At 35.6% G+C, this 17,471-nt stretch overlaps 3 protein-coding genes across 3 annotated transcripts; 1 reads left to right on the plus strand and 2 right to left on the minus strand.

Annotated features, from left to right (window-relative positions):
• Positions 1 to 1,334: 1,334 nt before the first annotated feature.
• On the minus strand, positions 1,335 to 4,333 carry LOC143361115 (stromal membrane-associated protein 1). The gene is made up of 8 exons (XM_076800389.1): positions 4,055 to 4,333; positions 3,302 to 3,435; positions 3,061 to 3,228; positions 2,786 to 2,990; positions 2,432 to 2,707; positions 2,063 to 2,361; positions 1,678 to 1,824; positions 1,335 to 1,605 (listed from the first exon to the last, which is right to left on the minus strand). Exons 1-8 carry the CDS (start codon positions 4,170 to 4,172, stop codon positions 1,489 to 1,491), a joined length of 1,464 nt encoding a protein of 487 aa, XP_076656504.1. The 5' UTR covers positions 4,173 to 4,333; the 3' UTR covers positions 1,335 to 1,488.
• Positions 4,334 to 5,461: 1,128 nt separating this feature from the next.
• Cct1 (chaperonin containing TCP1 subunit 1) lies at positions 5,462 to 9,174 on the plus strand. Its single transcript, XM_076800231.1, has 10 exons — positions 5,462 to 5,657; positions 5,987 to 6,072; positions 6,158 to 6,286; positions 6,440 to 6,537; positions 6,606 to 6,716; positions 7,011 to 7,416; positions 7,495 to 7,697; positions 7,982 to 8,174; positions 8,242 to 8,405; positions 8,749 to 9,174. The coding sequence occupies exons 1-10, from the start codon at positions 5,585 to 5,587 to the stop codon at positions 8,957 to 8,959; spliced, it is 1,674 nt and encodes a 557-aa protein (XP_076656346.1). The 5' UTR covers positions 5,462 to 5,584; the 3' UTR covers positions 8,960 to 9,174.
• A 522-nt stretch (positions 9,175 to 9,696) lies between these two features.
• On the minus strand, positions 9,697 to 16,445 carry Vtd (RAD21 cohesin complex component verthandi). Its single transcript, XM_076800230.1, has 13 exons — positions 16,024 to 16,445; positions 15,720 to 15,888; positions 15,270 to 15,499; positions 15,006 to 15,189; positions 14,781 to 14,940; positions 14,304 to 14,478; positions 13,857 to 14,077; positions 13,546 to 13,766; positions 13,077 to 13,256; positions 12,350 to 12,712; positions 11,977 to 12,108; positions 11,472 to 11,627; positions 9,697 to 11,377 (listed from the first exon to the last, which is right to left on the minus strand). The coding sequence occupies exons 2-13, from the start codon at positions 15,861 to 15,863 to the stop codon at positions 11,252 to 11,254; spliced, it is 2,292 nt and encodes a 763-aa protein (XP_076656345.1). The 5' UTR covers positions 15,864 to 15,888; positions 16,024 to 16,445; the 3' UTR covers positions 9,697 to 11,251.
• Between the last annotated feature and the right edge of the window lie 1,026 nt (positions 16,446 to 17,471).

Genomic DNA, 17,471 nt, shown 5'->3' on the forward strand with positions numbered 1-17,471 from the left:
CTATATCTTTTATATATTTTTTATGGTCGTTTTAATTTATATCAATACAATGTACTCTCAGATCTCGTCGTCATGTTAAGAATTTCTTTGATTTTAGAAATCTCTCGTATTTTACGTCTTGACAATGTATATTTGTACTTGTATCAATTTCACAATTCTGTCCGATTTTCTCAATACAACAGCAAGTTACAAGGCCTAATCTTTTTTTCAACCGCTATCTCGTAAATTACACGATTGTTGGTAATTATTTATAAGAATACGGTGAAAAATGTTTTCAATATATTCTATATTTAGTGGCAACATGATTCAATATCACTTACGAAGAAACAAATCGAATTAAGCATGAATGGGTCGGATATGTCCAGAACTTATTGTCAAGTTTCAATATTTATGTTGTTACATGGCAACGAATTACAGACATTTTTTCAATGTAGAAAGCTTTAATTACTCTAGGACTGTTATAACTAAAATGCTGTTTATTAAATGCAAAGTATTTATAAAGTATAGGGGTGTTGGTCGAGTGTTTTTCATCATTAAGTCTCTGCCATTAGGTAGTATCAAGAGATGATAATAGTCTCAGTATCGTAAGAAGTAACAATAATACTTGCTGGAAAATATTAAGTTCTAAATTTTCTTTAATATGTAATCAACGTCGAAATTCAGCAATCTAAGTAACACGCTACTCAAGTACAAACACAATAGCATAGATAATTTCATGGACAAGACATCATTGTCTTCTCCATTCTTCGAATAATTAAAATCGATTATACGTGAAAACAGCAACTAAAATTTGTATCATATTTTATACATTTTGATTGTATACAAACATTATAACGTTTCGCTAGAAAACGTTTCTAGTCTCTAAAATCGTTTAATGTGACATTTCAAACAAAGTTGCATAAATTATGAAAAAATTACGAAACTATTACGTGCTTCGTCTCAACTTCGCATCTCGGAGGGGTAAAAACGAATTGTCTCGCAAAACACGCTTACTCGACTAAAAATACTTGTACTTGTTTAAGTATAATGAAATATTTTTTGCCATAATGAAAGTGGACCCTGACAATACACTAATCACGTAGTTACAAAAGCACCCATTTTAGCAAATAATATAATTACGTTCTCAAGTACATACATATACATATATACTGTACGTCACGAATAACTCTTTACAATCAGTCAAAAATTCGTTTTATTATTATTCGTAGTTCCCATTTCTTTTTTCCAACAATAACGTTGAAAGCTAGCGAAGCTTTAGAAGAAAAATATTTTCTGACTCGAAGTACTGTGTACATTTACGCATTACCTTTCGAAAATGGCAACGTTCGAGTACCTTCTTTTTTTTTTGTTTCGTGTCTCGGTTATGTTATATTCCATATTAATTTCCAAACTAATATGGATATATAAATTTGTTGGGCAACGAACGTTCGACACTAGTGTACAACACTGAACGACATAATCAATCAACTAATAATATCCTTAAAACATTTACTGCCACAGATTGGTGGAAAGCGTCTGCCCGGAAAGTGTAGAAGTAGTAGTCTTTCCCGGAGTGCTTGAGAAATTAGTAGCTCCCAAAGATAGTTGAGACATTTGTTGCGGTAACTGCAATATTAATAAGTAATTGAAATTGTTAGTACACGAAAGAAAATACAAGATTCCAAAGAAACGACGCACCTGACCACTAAAGCCGACAGATTGTTGTCGTTGCTGTGTTGGTAAGTTGAAAAAAGGATTACTACCAGGCGCGGGTTGAAGATTTTGTGATAACATTCCACTCCATCCATTGTTGCTATTAATATTAGACTGTCCTAGTTGCATCATCTACAAATACATCAATTAATATAGTTATCGATAACTAGGGATAAACTTAGTTCATTACAAGTTGTATGGTTTCAAGAGTAGCATACAATCAAGTAATTTAGGTGGTACACTTAGCTGAATCACCCTGTGTAATTATCACGAAAAATTAATTTAAGAGAACGAGAAAGTAAAAACTGCATGTCGTTCGCTGCTAAATCGAATGTCTACTGTGTATTGTATAATATAAAAATGTATATACCATTTGAGACTGCATCGCAATGGCAGGATTAGGCACACCATTCATTTGATGCATCTGACCTATTTGTATGCAGTTCCCTAAAGAGTTCGCTGCAACGGATCCTAGCGAATTCGGATTCACTGTCATTTGAGTCTGGTTGACAGGCATTTGATTAGTCGTAACAGGCATTTGAGCAGGAAGATGGTTAAGTTGAGTCAAGGAACTTTGTTGGTTTGGGAAATTACTTTGCTGGCCGAATGCTACCATGTTTGGTACTTGTTTGTATTGAACAGTAGGCTGTTGTTGAGGATACATTCCACCTGAAAATACGATAACGATAGACATACTAAAGTTACAAACGAAACAGTGCATTTAAAATGTTCATTGTACCAGGAACACCATAAATCGCAGATTGCTGATGACTCGGTGTACCATACAAGGCCAAAATACTGTCCTTAGTCATTTTACTTTTTTCCTGAGGTGACGGTGCTGGCTGATCGAAGAAACTTTCCTCTTCGCTTTTACTGACAGTAGTCGATGTGTTTGTAGGCGTGTTAGAGGTACTACTACTGGTCGAAGCTACAGAAGCCGGAGGTGCAGACAAGAAGGAAGAGAATATGTCATCTCCAGTACCATTTACGTTCGACTGATTCGCTGCAGGAGCATCTAAGAAAAATACGGAATACATTAAAAATGCAATTTATATAAACCCTTGTGATAAACGAACATATAATAGTAAGTTACCTAAACCCAGTAAGTCCAGAGTAGCAGCATTGGTAGCCCTATTGGGTTTCGGGCTAACAGAACTCTTAGGTTTTGGCAACTGAGGCACTACTTCTGGTTTCTTTACGGGTGGAAGTATAGTTTGGTTACTAGTAGTTTTTGAAGTCTCCTTTTTTCGCCTACGTTGCCTTTCGGCTTCTTCGTCGAGCTCCTTATCCCAATTTATCTATAAGTGACATGTATATAAATTATATCTTGTCTGTAAATATATTTTTAAAAGGGAAATATAGTTATACCTTTGGTAAAGGTGGTGGTACCCATTCTCTAGCTATGTACTTCTTGTGTTCATACTTTGCACGAATGAAACTCTCGAGGCTACAGTCTGTTTGTGGTCTTCGAAAACTGTCTGGAAGGTTTGCTTCGTATACAGCTCTTGCTCGGGAGTTACCCATTTGCTGCAGACTCTGAAAAGAACAATGTATTTTGTGAAACGATCTGCAAGTAATATCTAACAAGACGAAGCTACTATATACAGACCACTACTTGTTCCGGTGTCCATGTATCTAAGTTAACTGATTTAACTTTGCTTATATGGACTCCGAGATTTCTATGTATCCCGGCGCAACGAATGCATAAAAATATACCTAGATTCCAACTAGCCCACCTTGGTCCTACAAAACATAAAATTGAAGAATGTGTATATCTTCAATCTGCGAGATAGATTTAACCATTTTAGTGTCGTGCAGTGAATAATGCCGTAGCATTTCAGTGCGAAAACAGTTTAGAAAGAATTTAGAAAAAATTAGGCACTAAAACGGTGAATGATTTAATTTGTATGCAATCTATAAATATAAACAGATCAAAATGAAATTCTAACGAATTATTATAAGTAAAAGGTTGGACAATTGTTTATACATACGTAAATATTTAAGTATAAAAAAAATACCATTTTCGTAAAAATATTTATCGAAAACCGATAGAGAGCAGGGATGCACATGATTCCTAATCGAATATGCATGCACGAGGAAATGAGACGTCTACAGGACATTTGTAGTATTCACCTACGATCGCTGTCATTTATAGTTTGTCACAGTGGGAATTAAAAATCTATAATGTTTCGTTAGATGAAACTAGGTCGTTTTGAAATCGATATCGATGACCCGCATGCATCATCGGTTGTGAGAAAAAAAGCTGAATTTTCTCGGACACGTAGAGGATGGACGAAACAATGCTTAAACCTATCGTAGACAAGGAAATATCGATGGAAATGTTCACAATTGATGGACGAACCTTTCGCATCGCAGTCGACACAATACTTGTTGTCTTCGTCCCGCAGCATCTGCGTCAAGAGGTTTTGACATTTTTCCTGGATCTGTTTGGCACGTTCTTTTTCGAGGCGAGACGTCATTTTTAAACAGTGGGCGGACACTCTGGCCACACGTATTTCCAAAACAATGTTTTTCCTCTTGCAACACGGGACGTGCACCACAGCCGTCAAGTATAGTACTCAGCAATGGTCACCGAACGCCCCCAATAGCCAATAGTTCAACTCGTTACTCACCGAAACGTCATGCAGTTGAAAGAATTCTATTGGATCCGTTTGCTTCAATACCTCGAACGAAATAATACGTAGATTAACAAACGTCCCATACACCCGGAATGCCAAAAGTGAAATCTTGAGAATTAAATAAATTTTCAATGCGCATGCGCTCGCAAGTTGGTCCATGAGTATAGCTTCAGAATTCTGCTTACCAGATAGTGATGCGTACCATCGACTAAAAACTATTGACTAAATCGATAGTAGCCAACTACTATTTTCAGTCGACTGTTTTACACGTCGCCATCTTGAAATTTCAAATGTCAGTGTCACACGATGAAACGAAAAGGTTAGAAATACATGATTATGACAGCACGTGCAACTATGCAAGTAATGAAATATGTAATAGATATTTCAATACTTCAATTCATATTAGATGTTAAAATCTTATTGCTATTTATGCGAAATACTTTAATTCATATTAGATGTTAAAATCTTATTGCTATTTATGCGAAATACTTTAATTCATATTAGATGTTAAAATCTTATTGCTATTTATGCGAAATACTTTAATTCATATTAGATGTTAAAATCCTATTGCTATTTATGCGATATAAACTATATATGTGATATACGTAGGCATAGACTATAGCCCGCAATCTAGATGTAACCACTAAAACGAAATTTCAGTCGACTAAAAACTATCGACTAAATATTCGATAGTATGTAGTAACTAAATAGTAATTAGTCGATAATGCCCATCACTATTACCAGATAAGAAAAAGGCACCGGACTAATTTGTACACCTAATACTTATTTTGTGAAAAAAGTAGAAATTCTAATAATCATCTACACAGTAATGTTCTAATGTTCAGAAACATTTTTCCATTAAAGTTTAACCATAACTGCAGCTTTCGAAAATGAAAGTTGTCCCATCTGTTTCTATCTATAACATTGAAAAAAATACAATGTATCTACATTGTATTTTTGCTATTATAGATTACGAGTGCAATTTTGACAATCTAGAAGGCAATGGAAAACATTTCTGTTCGGCCATTTCCCAACCAATCGGCGAAGCTACTAGGAAAATGGACCAATCGAACCTGATGTAAACTTGACCGTAAAAGGAAATAAGAATGCTAGGCGTCGCTGATGATCGCGATTATTATCATTATTAGTCACACGCGGAGCTCTTGGTAACTATACTTTTATTGGTCGCCGGAAATTTTCGATCGTCGTTCTGTTATAATATTGTGCAAACGAGAAAAAGAATTGGATAGAAAATGTCGACGGTAGCGAGTCCTTTAGCCGTAGGAGGTGTCCGGCAATCTGGAGCACCTGTGCGAACACAAAATGGTATGTTTGCATTATGCGAAAATTTGGTTATAATATACAGTATTTCAATTTGTCGGCGTTTATTTTAGACAGGACTTTTCTAGACGATTTTCATCGAATTCACAATTCCCGAATTCCAAAACGTTAAAAACCATTATTTAATAATCCACATGTGTAATGATAAAATAACATTTTTGATACATGTGGCTTGCATATTTTAGATACAGATACTTTATGCATAAAATCAATTTCGAGAAGTAGTATAATGCTCTAAACATGTTTCGATATAATTTATCGATATATTTCTAATTAGTTGGAATTAAATTTTCTGTGTATTCATTCTTTCACAGTGATGGCTGCTTGTGCCATCGCCAATGTAGTGAAGACCTCATTGGGACCTGTTGGCTTGGACAAAATGCTCGTAGATGACATTGGTGTAAGTATTTCAAATAACATTTTGTAATGCATATGCTCTCTAAAATAAATTTTTAATTTTGCACGTATTTGAAATAATGTTTCAGGATGTCACTGTTACCAATGATGGTGCAACAATCTTGCGTTTGCTTGAAGTTGAACATCCAGCAGCAAGAGTATTAGTCGAACTAGCTCAGTTGCAGGATGATGAAGTTGGAGACGGTACCACATCAGTCGTAAGTTTATTCCAAATTGATTCTGATAAATATATTAGGTCATTGCAAAAGTTTGTGCACGTTTTTGTACTAAAATACAACAAAGAATCGGGCACGAACTTTTACGCCAACCTAATATTAGACAATAAACTATAGCAACTATTTTTTGAATAGGTGATCGTTGCCGCAGAGCTGCTGAAAAATGCTGACGAGCTTGTGAAGCAAAAGATTCATCCAACCTCTGTAATTAGTGGTTACAGGCTCGCTTGCAAGTAAATATCTGTTTCTGCATAATAAAAGAATATGAAATCATTTGCTAATTTGTTCATTTATATTTTAGAGAAGCTTGCAAATACATTCAGGAACATTTAACAGTCACAGTTGAGGAACTTGGGCGAGACTGCCTAGTTAACGTAGCTAAAACGTCCATGTCCAGCAAGATTATTGGCGCGTATCCTTTTTGTCGATCATTTGTTTTCCCGTAACACTAGGTTTACAGGACGCGGAAGGAATTGTTCAATACATTTATTTCTTTTGGTATATATTTAAAAAATGGCTAAACATTTGGATAGATACGTTCTCGTTATTTTTATAAAGTAGTGTAAAATAGCCACTGTGTTCCATAAACCTAGTGTTAATTTAACGATTCGAGCAATTGCAGTGCTTTGTATTGCAATGAGTATTTTTCAGTGAGAATTACCATGACTCGAGTAGTCACAAATATTATTCCTTAATGTATTCATAGTGATGCCGACTTCTTCGGAAACATGGTTGTGGATGCCGCAAACGCGGTAAAAGTTAATGACGGAAAAGGAGGATTCTTGTATCCAGTAAAAGCAGTGAATGTTTTGAAAGCTCACGGAAAGAGCGTTCGAGAATCTGTACTGGTGCAAGGCTACGCACTCAACTGCACCATAGCTTCCCAGGCTATGACCAAAAGAGTAGTAAATGCAAAAATCGCGTGTCTCGACTTCTCTTTGCAAAAGACAAAAATGAAGCTGGGTGTTGAAGTATTGATTACAGACCCAGAAAAGCTTGAAGCAGTCCGTCAACGTGAAGCAGATATCACGAAGGAACGTATTCAAAAGATTCTCTCCGCTGGTACCAATGTTGTTCTTGTATCTGGAGGAATCGACGATCTTTGTCTGAAGGTACATTTTCATATGAAAAACAAATAATGTTTAGAGTAAAACAAGAGTAGAATTTTTATCTGTATGCTTGTTTTATAGTACTTCATTGAGGCTAAGGCAATGGCAGTCCGAAGATGTAAAAAGGCAGATCTGAAGAGAATAGCTAAAGCCACGGGTGCGCAATTCCTTACTTCTCTTACCAATATGGAAGGAGACGAAAGTTTCGATGCCAGTTTTCTTGGAGAGGCGGCCGAGGTTGTCCAGGAAATGGTCTGCGACGATGAACTTATTCTTATTAAAGGGTATTCTTCGATTCAAAATATTGTTAACGGTTGGTCAACCTGCAGAACAGCTTCCTTAAGTGGAAGCCTCACACATTAACGGCTGCCTCGCTTAGTTTTACTTACCAAAATCTATCGGTATCACTATAGCGAATTCTGCCTATTGCATCTGTTGGGCCGTATGCGCCACTATAACATATCCAAAAATCGTCGAAATGGGAGAGCGGGCAGCTGTTCTGCAGGTTCACCCTTAAAGTATTTGAAAAGTAATAGTAAGGAAATGTTCTTGATATAATTTTTAACAGACCGAAAGCAAGAACAGCAAGTTCCCTGATTTTACGTGGACCTAATGACTACTACTGCGACGAGATGGAACGTTCTGTACACGACGCGTTATGCGTTGTTAAGCGAGTATTAGAAAGCAAATGCGTCGTTGCAGGTGGTGGTTGCGTCGAGGCAGCCCTTTCGATATATTTAGAAAACTTTGCAACGTCTCTCGTAAGTTAACTTTGTTATGCAAAATGATTGAAAATGATCTTCAATTGATTTGCTATTGTCCTTTCAGAGTTCTCGGGAACAACTAGCGATCGCTGAATTCGCGAGATCGCTCTTGGTTATACCAAAGACGTTAGCAGTCAATGCAGCACAGGATGCTACCGAACTTGTAGCCAAATTACGTGCTTACCACAATTCCAGTCAAACGAAAGCGGATCTTGCTGACTTAAAATGGTATCGTTTCTAATCCTGATAATGCAAGTTAAGGGGGTATTATATATTCAATTGATTAACTTGAACTCGAGGATATCGGCAACAGTTTCGAAGAAAGTAGTTTAGAAAATCCCGTTTAGAGATTCAGCTACCTATATCTCGCAACGCGAATTATGTTGTTCAAATGTTTAGAACTACGTTAATTTTACGAATTCAAACAAGTTCTTTTGCACATATATTTTAAGACACTTATATTTAAAAAAAACTAGATTTTTTGAAAACGAAAAACTAGAATGCCCCCTTGAAAGAATGAAATATTTAATACTTCGGTATTATAATGTAATTGTACTTGTACTTTTCACAGGGTTGGTCTCGACTTAATCGAGGGCACTATCAAAGACAATAAGAAAGCCGGTGTCCTGGAGCCAGCCATTTCCAAAATAAAGTCTCTGAAATTCGCCACAGAAGCAGCGATAACTATTCTCAGAATCGACGATATGATCAAGCTGGATCCAGATCGTACTAAAGATAAATCGTATCGCGAAGCGATGGAAGCTGGTGAACTCGAAGAATAAAATTAAGTTGCATTTACGTTAATTTTTCTCGTACGCTTTGTAACGAGGACGGAAGTTTAAATTAATTTTTATGTTAACTATCATTTCACGACTTAACAATAATAAGTAAGCGACACATTACACATTAATGTTCAGATTTGTATTGCATATTGTGCTAGATCTTAAAAATAAATCTGCCGATAACGAATAAAATAAAGCTTTTACATGTAAAGAAATTTTGTTTATATTTTTTTTTATATTCCATGAAAATAACGTGAAGGTATGTGAACGCATCTTTCCAGTAATTTATTAATAATCGTTGAAGTAATCGTATAGTTACCTTATAAATACTTTTTTTTCCAAGTTTAAAGTGCAATATTTCGAATGTACGTTTCACGTACGTATAGATCAAGAAATATTGCACCTTATGAAATTAAATGTTTTGACATTGATTTAATAACAATCTTGAATGGTGTCAATTTAATAGCTTATAACATACATAACAAAATTCACAAAAAAAGTACGTAAGAAGAAATTAATTATAAATTAAACTATTCTATAGTGTGTGACTCTAAAAAGACAAATATATTAATACGGTGAATAATGTTTGTCATAGGAAACATATTCAATTTATCATCGTATAAATATATTTATACACGCTTGCGACACGCAACGTGTACATATAACGATCGAAATAGTTGTTTAAAATTAATATTTCTGAAAAGTTTTGAAAATTAAACATAATAAGATTCTGACAATTAGCAAGTTAACAGTTTATTAATGGAAAATAATGGATTAACATTTTTAAGTATTATGTGATATGTACTTTAGGGTTTAAGTTTTTTAAACAGAATATTTCAGAAACCTTTCTTTTATTTTATAAACAAGTGTGTGTGTGTGTGTGTGTGTGTGTGTGTATTGATTAATGGATCATGGACCTATTTACAATCAGGCATTTCACAGATGTTATAGCAGTCGACATTTTTGTTCATCATACACCTTTTTGGTAAGGTGTACATATATGTAATGATAGCGTATATGTTTACTGTGCATGTATATTTACAATGCAATATGATTGCTCTCGAGAAATTTTTTGACATGTCAATTTGATAAAATATAGTACTTCTTTTTATAATACGATTTATCAACATTTCCGCATCCCATGAGGCAGAGATACATATATAACAATAAATTATTGAACATTATTTTTCGTGGTCAGACTAATTAAATTACGAACCACAATCTTATTTTCTTTCAGAAAATTGCATGGTCAAACAATTTTTCATCTTTTTACACGATTAGTACATTTTCGTTGAGGTATAATGAAAAACTGTGTAATAAGAAAAATTGAAACAGTAAAATTGAAAACTATCACGTTACAACAATGTTCTTTGGAATGTCATGCATAATTTAAGTATAAATTATGATAGATTATAAATTTCCAGTGATATTTATACGAAAAAAATAACTATACATATCATGCCAAGTGTACATAAAGTTATGAAGTATTTAGTACATGAAAAGAAATAACTTAATCACGTTGATACTCCTAAAGTATGACTGCAATACGTAAAAGTATTATCCATAAAATATTCTCCTGATTCTTCCATTAATAATTGTTTACAGTATCAATTAATCTGTAAGTACGCTAATAAGAGAATCATATTGTGGGTCGAGCTTTCTTTAAATTTCGTAAATAAAAACACATAACTTAGAACCATACATGATCTCGTTTGATGAAATTCGTTAACAAAATCTTCTTTTATTAAATTTCATAAATTATTTTATAAGATTATTAGTAATTTTGGACCATCCTGCAGTACTGACTTAAGAACCTTTTCTTTGTAAATAGTAAGATATAAAATATGTTTTCACTACACGTTAATATTTATATACAAACCCTGTTCGGATTGATAATTAAGTTAATGAAGACAATTGATCTTTTTTTTTCCTATGCAGAAGTAAAAAATTATGTATCTTTCAATAGTAAATTTTTATACATATAATTGAATCTTTCTTTTTTTTAGCGCGTTAGAAATTGCGGAAGGTCCAAAATAATTCTGCCCTGATTTATACAAAACGTATACATTCCTCAATCAGGAATTAAAAACTCGATTTACAAAACTCTGTTGTCTTAATAGATATCCACGTTTCTGTCAGCAGTTTCGTACATTATTTTACAATTTATCTATCAAAAGAACCTAGATAAATCGCTTCGTTTTTTTTCCTGTACGGCTCAGAGGAGCTACTACATTCCATTTTTTTCTTCATCACTGTTAGTAGTAAACATAAGGTATGGAATACCTAATACTCTTATAATGCAGGATTCTCGAATTTTGGTCCTTTATTGACTACAATTTCTGCGTACGGGTATTCTTGATAGAGTTCTGTTACTTGAAACTTTTTAAGGACTAACAGAGTATAGAACTTTTGTGCAACCTAAAACAAAAACATCACGAACAATATAAATATACCATAAAACACGCTATACATATTATTGAATACACCATGAATTATATTTATAAATACATACCTGTTTACGGTTGTTCTTGTATGCCATTTCTGATAACGTCAACTTGTCTTTGGTATCCAGTTTGTTCTTAATAACATGATACATATGTGCTGCTCTCTTATTAAGAACTCGTTCTTCGAACTGTTCGTATGTTTCATCTACTTGCTGTTCTTCTTGCTGTAAAACATAATCGAAACGTTACACGAATGTTTCATAGTTTTAATCAGGGCTTCAAACGGTTCCGAAAACGACTGTTTAGAACTATTATATTGTGTACATGGTTCCTTTGAATGTTAACTTTGATTGATCCACTTTATAAAAAATCTGAAAAAATTGAGAACATTGCTTTCGACAATACCTTACTATTGAATTTTTTATGAAACTGGTATCTCTAAAACTTCTATGAGAAATATGCATTTTTCCGGATTTTTTCGAAAAATCTATACACACTAATAATTACAATAAGATGCAACAACCAGTTTTCAAGCCCTGGTTTCAATTAATGTTTAGTATGAAATCTACGTACAGGTCCCACAGATGGTGGGAACTCATAGTCCTCGTGATTCCATGGTGTCGCTGGTCCTCTTTCGGACATAGCAGGTGTTGTGGGAGCTGGTGGATGTTCATCGTATCCCATGTATGGTACAATAGGTTGAGCCTGTTACAAATATCGTAATTAGAACAACTATTCCGATGCTGTGAGATATAATGTGCTTACAACGATTAAACTACGAAACTTTATGCAAAATCAAAATTTTCCAAGTTAATTGTACGAAGCAGAAACTCAGTGAAAATATTTGGAAAATCTTCTAATATCTTTACAATTTGATGTACTTGTTCGTTTCTGTTATAAATGCATAAAATCCGCAGTCTAGTAATGAAGAACGATGATTATTAACCTGATCGTAGCCCATATTTTCCATTTGAGGCATTTCGGTAGATGGTGCAACAGGGAGTTCCGGTTCTGCTGGTGTAGGCGGTACAACTGGTTCCTCGGGTGGAACAGAGGTTTCAGTTGGAGGTACTTCGGCTACGAGTGGCGAAATCAAAGGTATTTCAGGAGGTATTGACGGAACTACTTCTGCTTCTTCGACAGGAGGCACTATACCGCTGATCTCGGAAACTGATTCGGTTGGCAAAGATACTTCGGGTAGAGGAATCGGCGATTCCGCTAGAGGTGGGGGAGCTATACTCGGGACATCCACAGCTTCGGCTGTTATTTCTACTGGTGGAGGTGCTGGTGCTGGAGGCGGTGGCCTTATCTGGAAACGGAAAACGTAATGCATGAATAATGGGACCCCATCAAAACCTGAATAAACCCCTCGCACGCGTTGATGAAAATTTCAAACAAGATCTGCTAAATATATATCTTATTAATTTTCTTCTTGTTGTCAATATATAGCCATACAATAAATACTTCTTTCCCCTTTTAAAAAAATATGAAATCACCGCAACCGTAAAGTAAACCGCAGGGTTAACCCTAGATAACTAAACAATCGATACCTAATAGATTCAGTACCAAATATAATTCTAATATTTCACTTATTTTGTTTCTTTGTAAGGATGTTGCTAGATAAAAAGCATTCATTATAGGTCAGAAACAGATAATAAATAAATGCAACGCACCTCTTCCTCGAATGGCATCTTTCGTTTCCTGGACAAACGCTTGCTTAAAATACTTTGTTCAAACGAGTCTGCTTCTACGGGCTCCCTCATCTGTTCCAAAGGCATGCCTTCCTCCTCGCCTACTAGACGTCCAAAGTCCTCGTGATCGTAGGATTTGCTCGTAAGATGCCGTTGATAATTCTATTTCGACAGCGTTTGAAATATTAAACATCATCTTATTTGTTCTAGGTATGTGTAATGAATAGACTGCGGATTTTATACATTTATGGCGAACATGAGTAGGTGCTATTTACAGTGGAACGGTTAAAGTAAATTAAGAATGCTATTATTCTGAGCTTGTTGAAATGAATAATGTATAAACTGTCTATCTGGTGGCTCCAGTCCGATGCAATTGATGCAGATAATTTTTATTGTGCATAAAGATCCACAGTCCAGTAATGAATTTCAAAATAATAAACCTTCCTATTACCTTAAACAATACACGTGCTGGAATCGGTCTTCCCGGTAGAGCGAACAATTTTTCAACTCCGCCGGTTTCTTTCCAATGCATTAGCCTTTTCGTCGGAGGCGCCAGGTCCAGGGTGGTTATGATATCACTGGTGTCTGATAATTGTGCTTTCATTTCTTCGCCAGAAATATTTTTCACTTCGTCAACGATCAGCTTACGCTTACGCTTCGCTTTTGTGAACCCTGCAATTTCGTCGGTAATATTACAATGACAATTGCGATAATTAAAAATCATTAAGAATTGGAACAAAGTAGCTCTACGTAATGTTTAACCTTTCAAGGCTGATGTATCGACCGGTGCAAGAGCAAAACTTTCCTCCTCGTCGTGTAACAGTGTGGTTTGATCTTGTAGAGGCGGTGTCTCTTCGATAGCTTCCATTGGACGTTCTTCGGGAATGGTTGATGGAGCAGGTGTGAAACGTCGACTTGCAACGCTTATTCTTCCTTCGATCTCCTCTCCCATCGTGACGGGAGAAGCGGGTCTGGAGTCGTCGCTGTTACATGAAATTTATATGTATTATAATTCCATTATTGGAAAATAGTAGACGAGTCGGATTCTCGGAAATTTCAAGAATGTGCTCAGGAATCGCGAGTATTCTCGAGAATCCCGAAATTTTCGAGATTTCAATTTTCGAGAACCCGTCCCGATTCCGAATAAAACTTTCGGGTGTCTCGCACACCTCTAGAAAATAGTGAACGATCAAAGGAATAGTTGATTACCTCATTCCTCCTAGGGGGGAAGGAGGCCCCATTTCTTCCTCGGATTCTTCATGAACTGAAGGTGCAGCTCCAGGGATCGCTGGCTCCTGTGGCTCTGCTACAGCACTAACTTCAGGTACGGATACTTCGCCCATCGGTGCTTCATCAAATAAACCACCTTCGAACAGGCCACCAGCTAAAACGTACAACAAATAATGTATTAGATTGTTACATATGATTCATAACAGTAACTTTAAAGAAATATAACTTTTCTCGAAATATAACTTTTCTCAAAATAAAACTTATCAATTAAATGATTAAATTATCGAGTAAGATAATGATTATCGATTAAATTATCGAGTAAATAAATGACGAGTTTTTCAGTTTAGAAACTGGAGATAGGACTTCATTAGCATTTTGAAATCGGACATTTCATGTGCAATGATCTAATACATGATTCGTAATTAAATGTTATATACATATGTTCAATATACTTACATATGATATCTTGACCAAGATGTCCACCAAAACCGTCATCCCTGATAGGCATGTCTATGTCCATGGCCTGCACTGTTACCGATGGGCCTGGCACTGGTTCTTTTTCTTTTTGATCTAAAGCTGTTTCAATTCCTGGTCCGTCAGTGAATAACATATGTGTCTAAAACGTAAACATAAAGTGTCTTACAATGTTTGTTACTAAACAAACGAATAATATATACGTACCTGATCTAAGGATGGTTCTACAGCACCAGCGTGTCTTAATAACTCTGGCGGTTCTGCATCGAAGCTCATATCACCGAATCCCTGATCGTGTGTAACTAAGGCCAAGCTGCCATAATCTTCTCTCATAGTTATTTCCTCTGCTCTCGACTGGTTTAAGCTAAACTGTGCTTCGATATCAACATCTCTGGAATAACATACACATATTGAACAATACCGTTAAGAATATGTACACAGTATACAATTATCTAATTGTTGTATATTTACTTTAATTCAGGCATCGCGGTATCAAAGTCATGAAACACCTCGGGTAACGTAATTGCCGTTACGGCAGCTTCTCTGTGTTCTTCCGGTAAATCTACCATGCCTGGCCTAAAAGCCATTTTGATTTTCACAAAAGCTTCATTACAATCGGCTAAGAGATATTTAGCTTTCCGAGAGTATATCCGTACCACTCCCAGCAGTAAGTGACCAGACGTTCTCAACGCCATTTTGACCTATGTTGATAAAATACAACAAAGTAACTGCATTAGAAGTATATAGAAATGGAATTATCGTAAATACATTGACGATCGCTGTAACTTCAAGCTACCATTCAACAACAATATGTTTCGTACTAACAAAACATGGTCTCGAAAGTATGTTACAGCTTTGTAAATATTCATGGAAATGATAATAATAAATGTATGTTAAATGTAAGAGATACTTTGTGCATACCTTTGGCTGTAATATACCGTCTACAGACTTTTCAATGTTCGTTTCGAATACATGAGCTTTTGTCAACTTCTTGTCCCAATGTGCAGCTAACCAAATACGGGCCAGCGGCCCCTTTTTGGCTAACACGAAATGTGCGTAAAACATTCTGAATTACGTGTTGCGTGCACTTCTGCGAAGAAAAACGATCGTATAAGTAAAATGCGCGAATAGTGCGCAGCGTACTGTTTGTAAACACAAATCTAAACATAAGGGCGAATGGTACGGTATCGTTAATGCAATTTCCCGTTAGCAACATGATTATCACCTTAGATTGGAAAACCGGGTGGCGTATCAATCAGTGGGTGATATTAACATTTTTTAACATTCGTAAATAGACAAATCGAGTCGTGGGACTCGAACGAAACGATGGTTAGATCCTGCGATATCTTTCCTGATTTAGTAAAATGTCAACATCTTTGCATAAGATGGCGTTTCCGTCTGTGATTTTGGCGGTTACGCGTAAGCTTGTTGAATACGTAGCGTGTTTTCTTTATTTCCTCGCGGAACAACTCGGAGCAGCGTCACGTCAATCAAAGTTACACCGCCAGTCTCATATTTCACGAAAAGAATCACATCTGACCGCAATATTATTGAATCATTAACACGCACGATAACGTTTCTTTTGACCGCGTCTTCAGAACCATCCACAACTAGTTTCACTGAACGTTCTAAAACTCCCTCCATCGATGGCGGGCAATTGTATTCATAAATCCACAAAAGTATACCTTTGCGATTTCACAATCATTTGTAGGTATACATTCCACTTTTTATTTATAGAATATTAATTCTCTATCTCAGTACTTCGCTAGAGCGTTACGAAATGATAGGAAATTAGAAATGAAAATGATTTGCTCGTATACAGGGTGACTCAAAAATGTTGTACTTCCTTGAAAGGGGTGACTCTTGTGGTCATTTGAAGTAACTTTTTCCTTTGTGAAAATGTTTTTCGCGGCTTTGTTAAGGAGTTATTAACGAAAAACATGGAGCAATTAGAGTGTAGTTATAGCTGAGCGGGGCGTTGGCATTGGTCGAGCCGGAATCCGTCCGCTGTAGCCGCGCTTTGATTGGTTCGTGTTTTTCGTTAATTACTTCTTAACAAAACAATGAAAAACATTTTCGTAAAGGAGAAAGTTACTTCAAATGACTTCGGAAATCATCCTTTTCAAGGAAGTACAATATTTTTGGGACCTGTATTACTAATTTACTACAATATCGAAATTACGAACACAGTTCATTCTCTCCACTTTGCGTGTTCATCGCCAGAGCGGTGGGAAATTAAACACATGTAACACAAAATGTAACACAAAATACGAATGGTTCGGTAATTCTTGCCGATAATCGTAAATGGACTAAAGAATGTTCAATTAGATTTGTCAAATATTTTAAGGCGTGATTTCATAAGCCATTTTTTACGAAAATCAAGAATGACGATCTTGCTGTAACGGTTTGGTTTCAAGCTATATTTTCAATTAACGATTAAAATCGACCAATAGCGTTTCATATGCCAACTCTCTATTGGTGGATTAGAAAGTTTTTCGACAATTTGAAAACAAAACCGTTACAGCAAAATCATCATTCTCGTTTTTTGTCTCAGATTGACTTGCAGAATCATCTTATAAAATATTTGACACACGTAGTCGAATGACCTGTATAAATTAGTACATTGTATGTACATGTTAGTTATTAATGGGCACTATGTTGTGACGTGAAATT

The sequence above is a fragment of the Halictus rubicundus genome, chromosome 14, assembly GCF_050948215.1.
Source record: "Halictus rubicundus isolate RS-2024b chromosome 14, iyHalRubi1_principal, whole genome shotgun sequence".
NCBI lineage: Eukaryota > Metazoa > Arthropoda > Insecta > Hymenoptera > Halictidae > Halictus > Halictus rubicundus.

Coding starts and splice junctions, on each gene's coding strand:
- LOC143361115 (XM_076800389.1), bottom strand. CDS start 4,172: ATGACGTCTCGCCTCGAAAAAGAACGTGCCAAACAGATCCAGGAAAAA. Junction 1,825..2,062: donor TTGCGATGCAGTCTCAAATG/GTATATACATTT, acceptor ATGTATTTGTAG/ATGATGCAACTAGGACAGTC. Junction 1,606..1,677: donor CTGTCGGCTTTAGTGGTCAG/GTGCGTCGTTTC, acceptor TTAATATTGCAG/TTACCGCAACAAATGTCTCA.
- Cct1 (XM_076800231.1), top strand. CDS start 5,585: ATGTCGACGGTAGCGAGTCCTTTAGCCGTAGGAGGTGTCCGGCAATCT. Junction 6,073..6,157: donor TGCTCGTAGATGACATTGGT/GTAAGTATTTCA, acceptor ATAATGTTTCAG/GATGTCACTGTTACCAATGA. Junction 6,538..6,605: donor GGTTACAGGCTCGCTTGCAA/GTAAATATCTGT, acceptor TTTATATTTTAG/AGAAGCTTGCAAATACATTC.
- Vtd (XM_076800230.1), bottom strand. CDS start 15,863: ATGTTTTACGCACATTTCGTGTTAGCCAAAAAGGGGCCGCTGGCCCGT. Junction 14,479..14,780: donor TCTTGGTCAAGATATCATAT/GTAAGTATATTG, acceptor TGTACGTTTTAG/CTGGTGGCCTGTTCGAAGGT. Junction 12,713..13,076: donor AGATGCCATTCGAGGAAGAG/GTGCGTTGCATT, acceptor TTCCGTTTCCAG/ATAAGGCCACCGCCTCCAGC.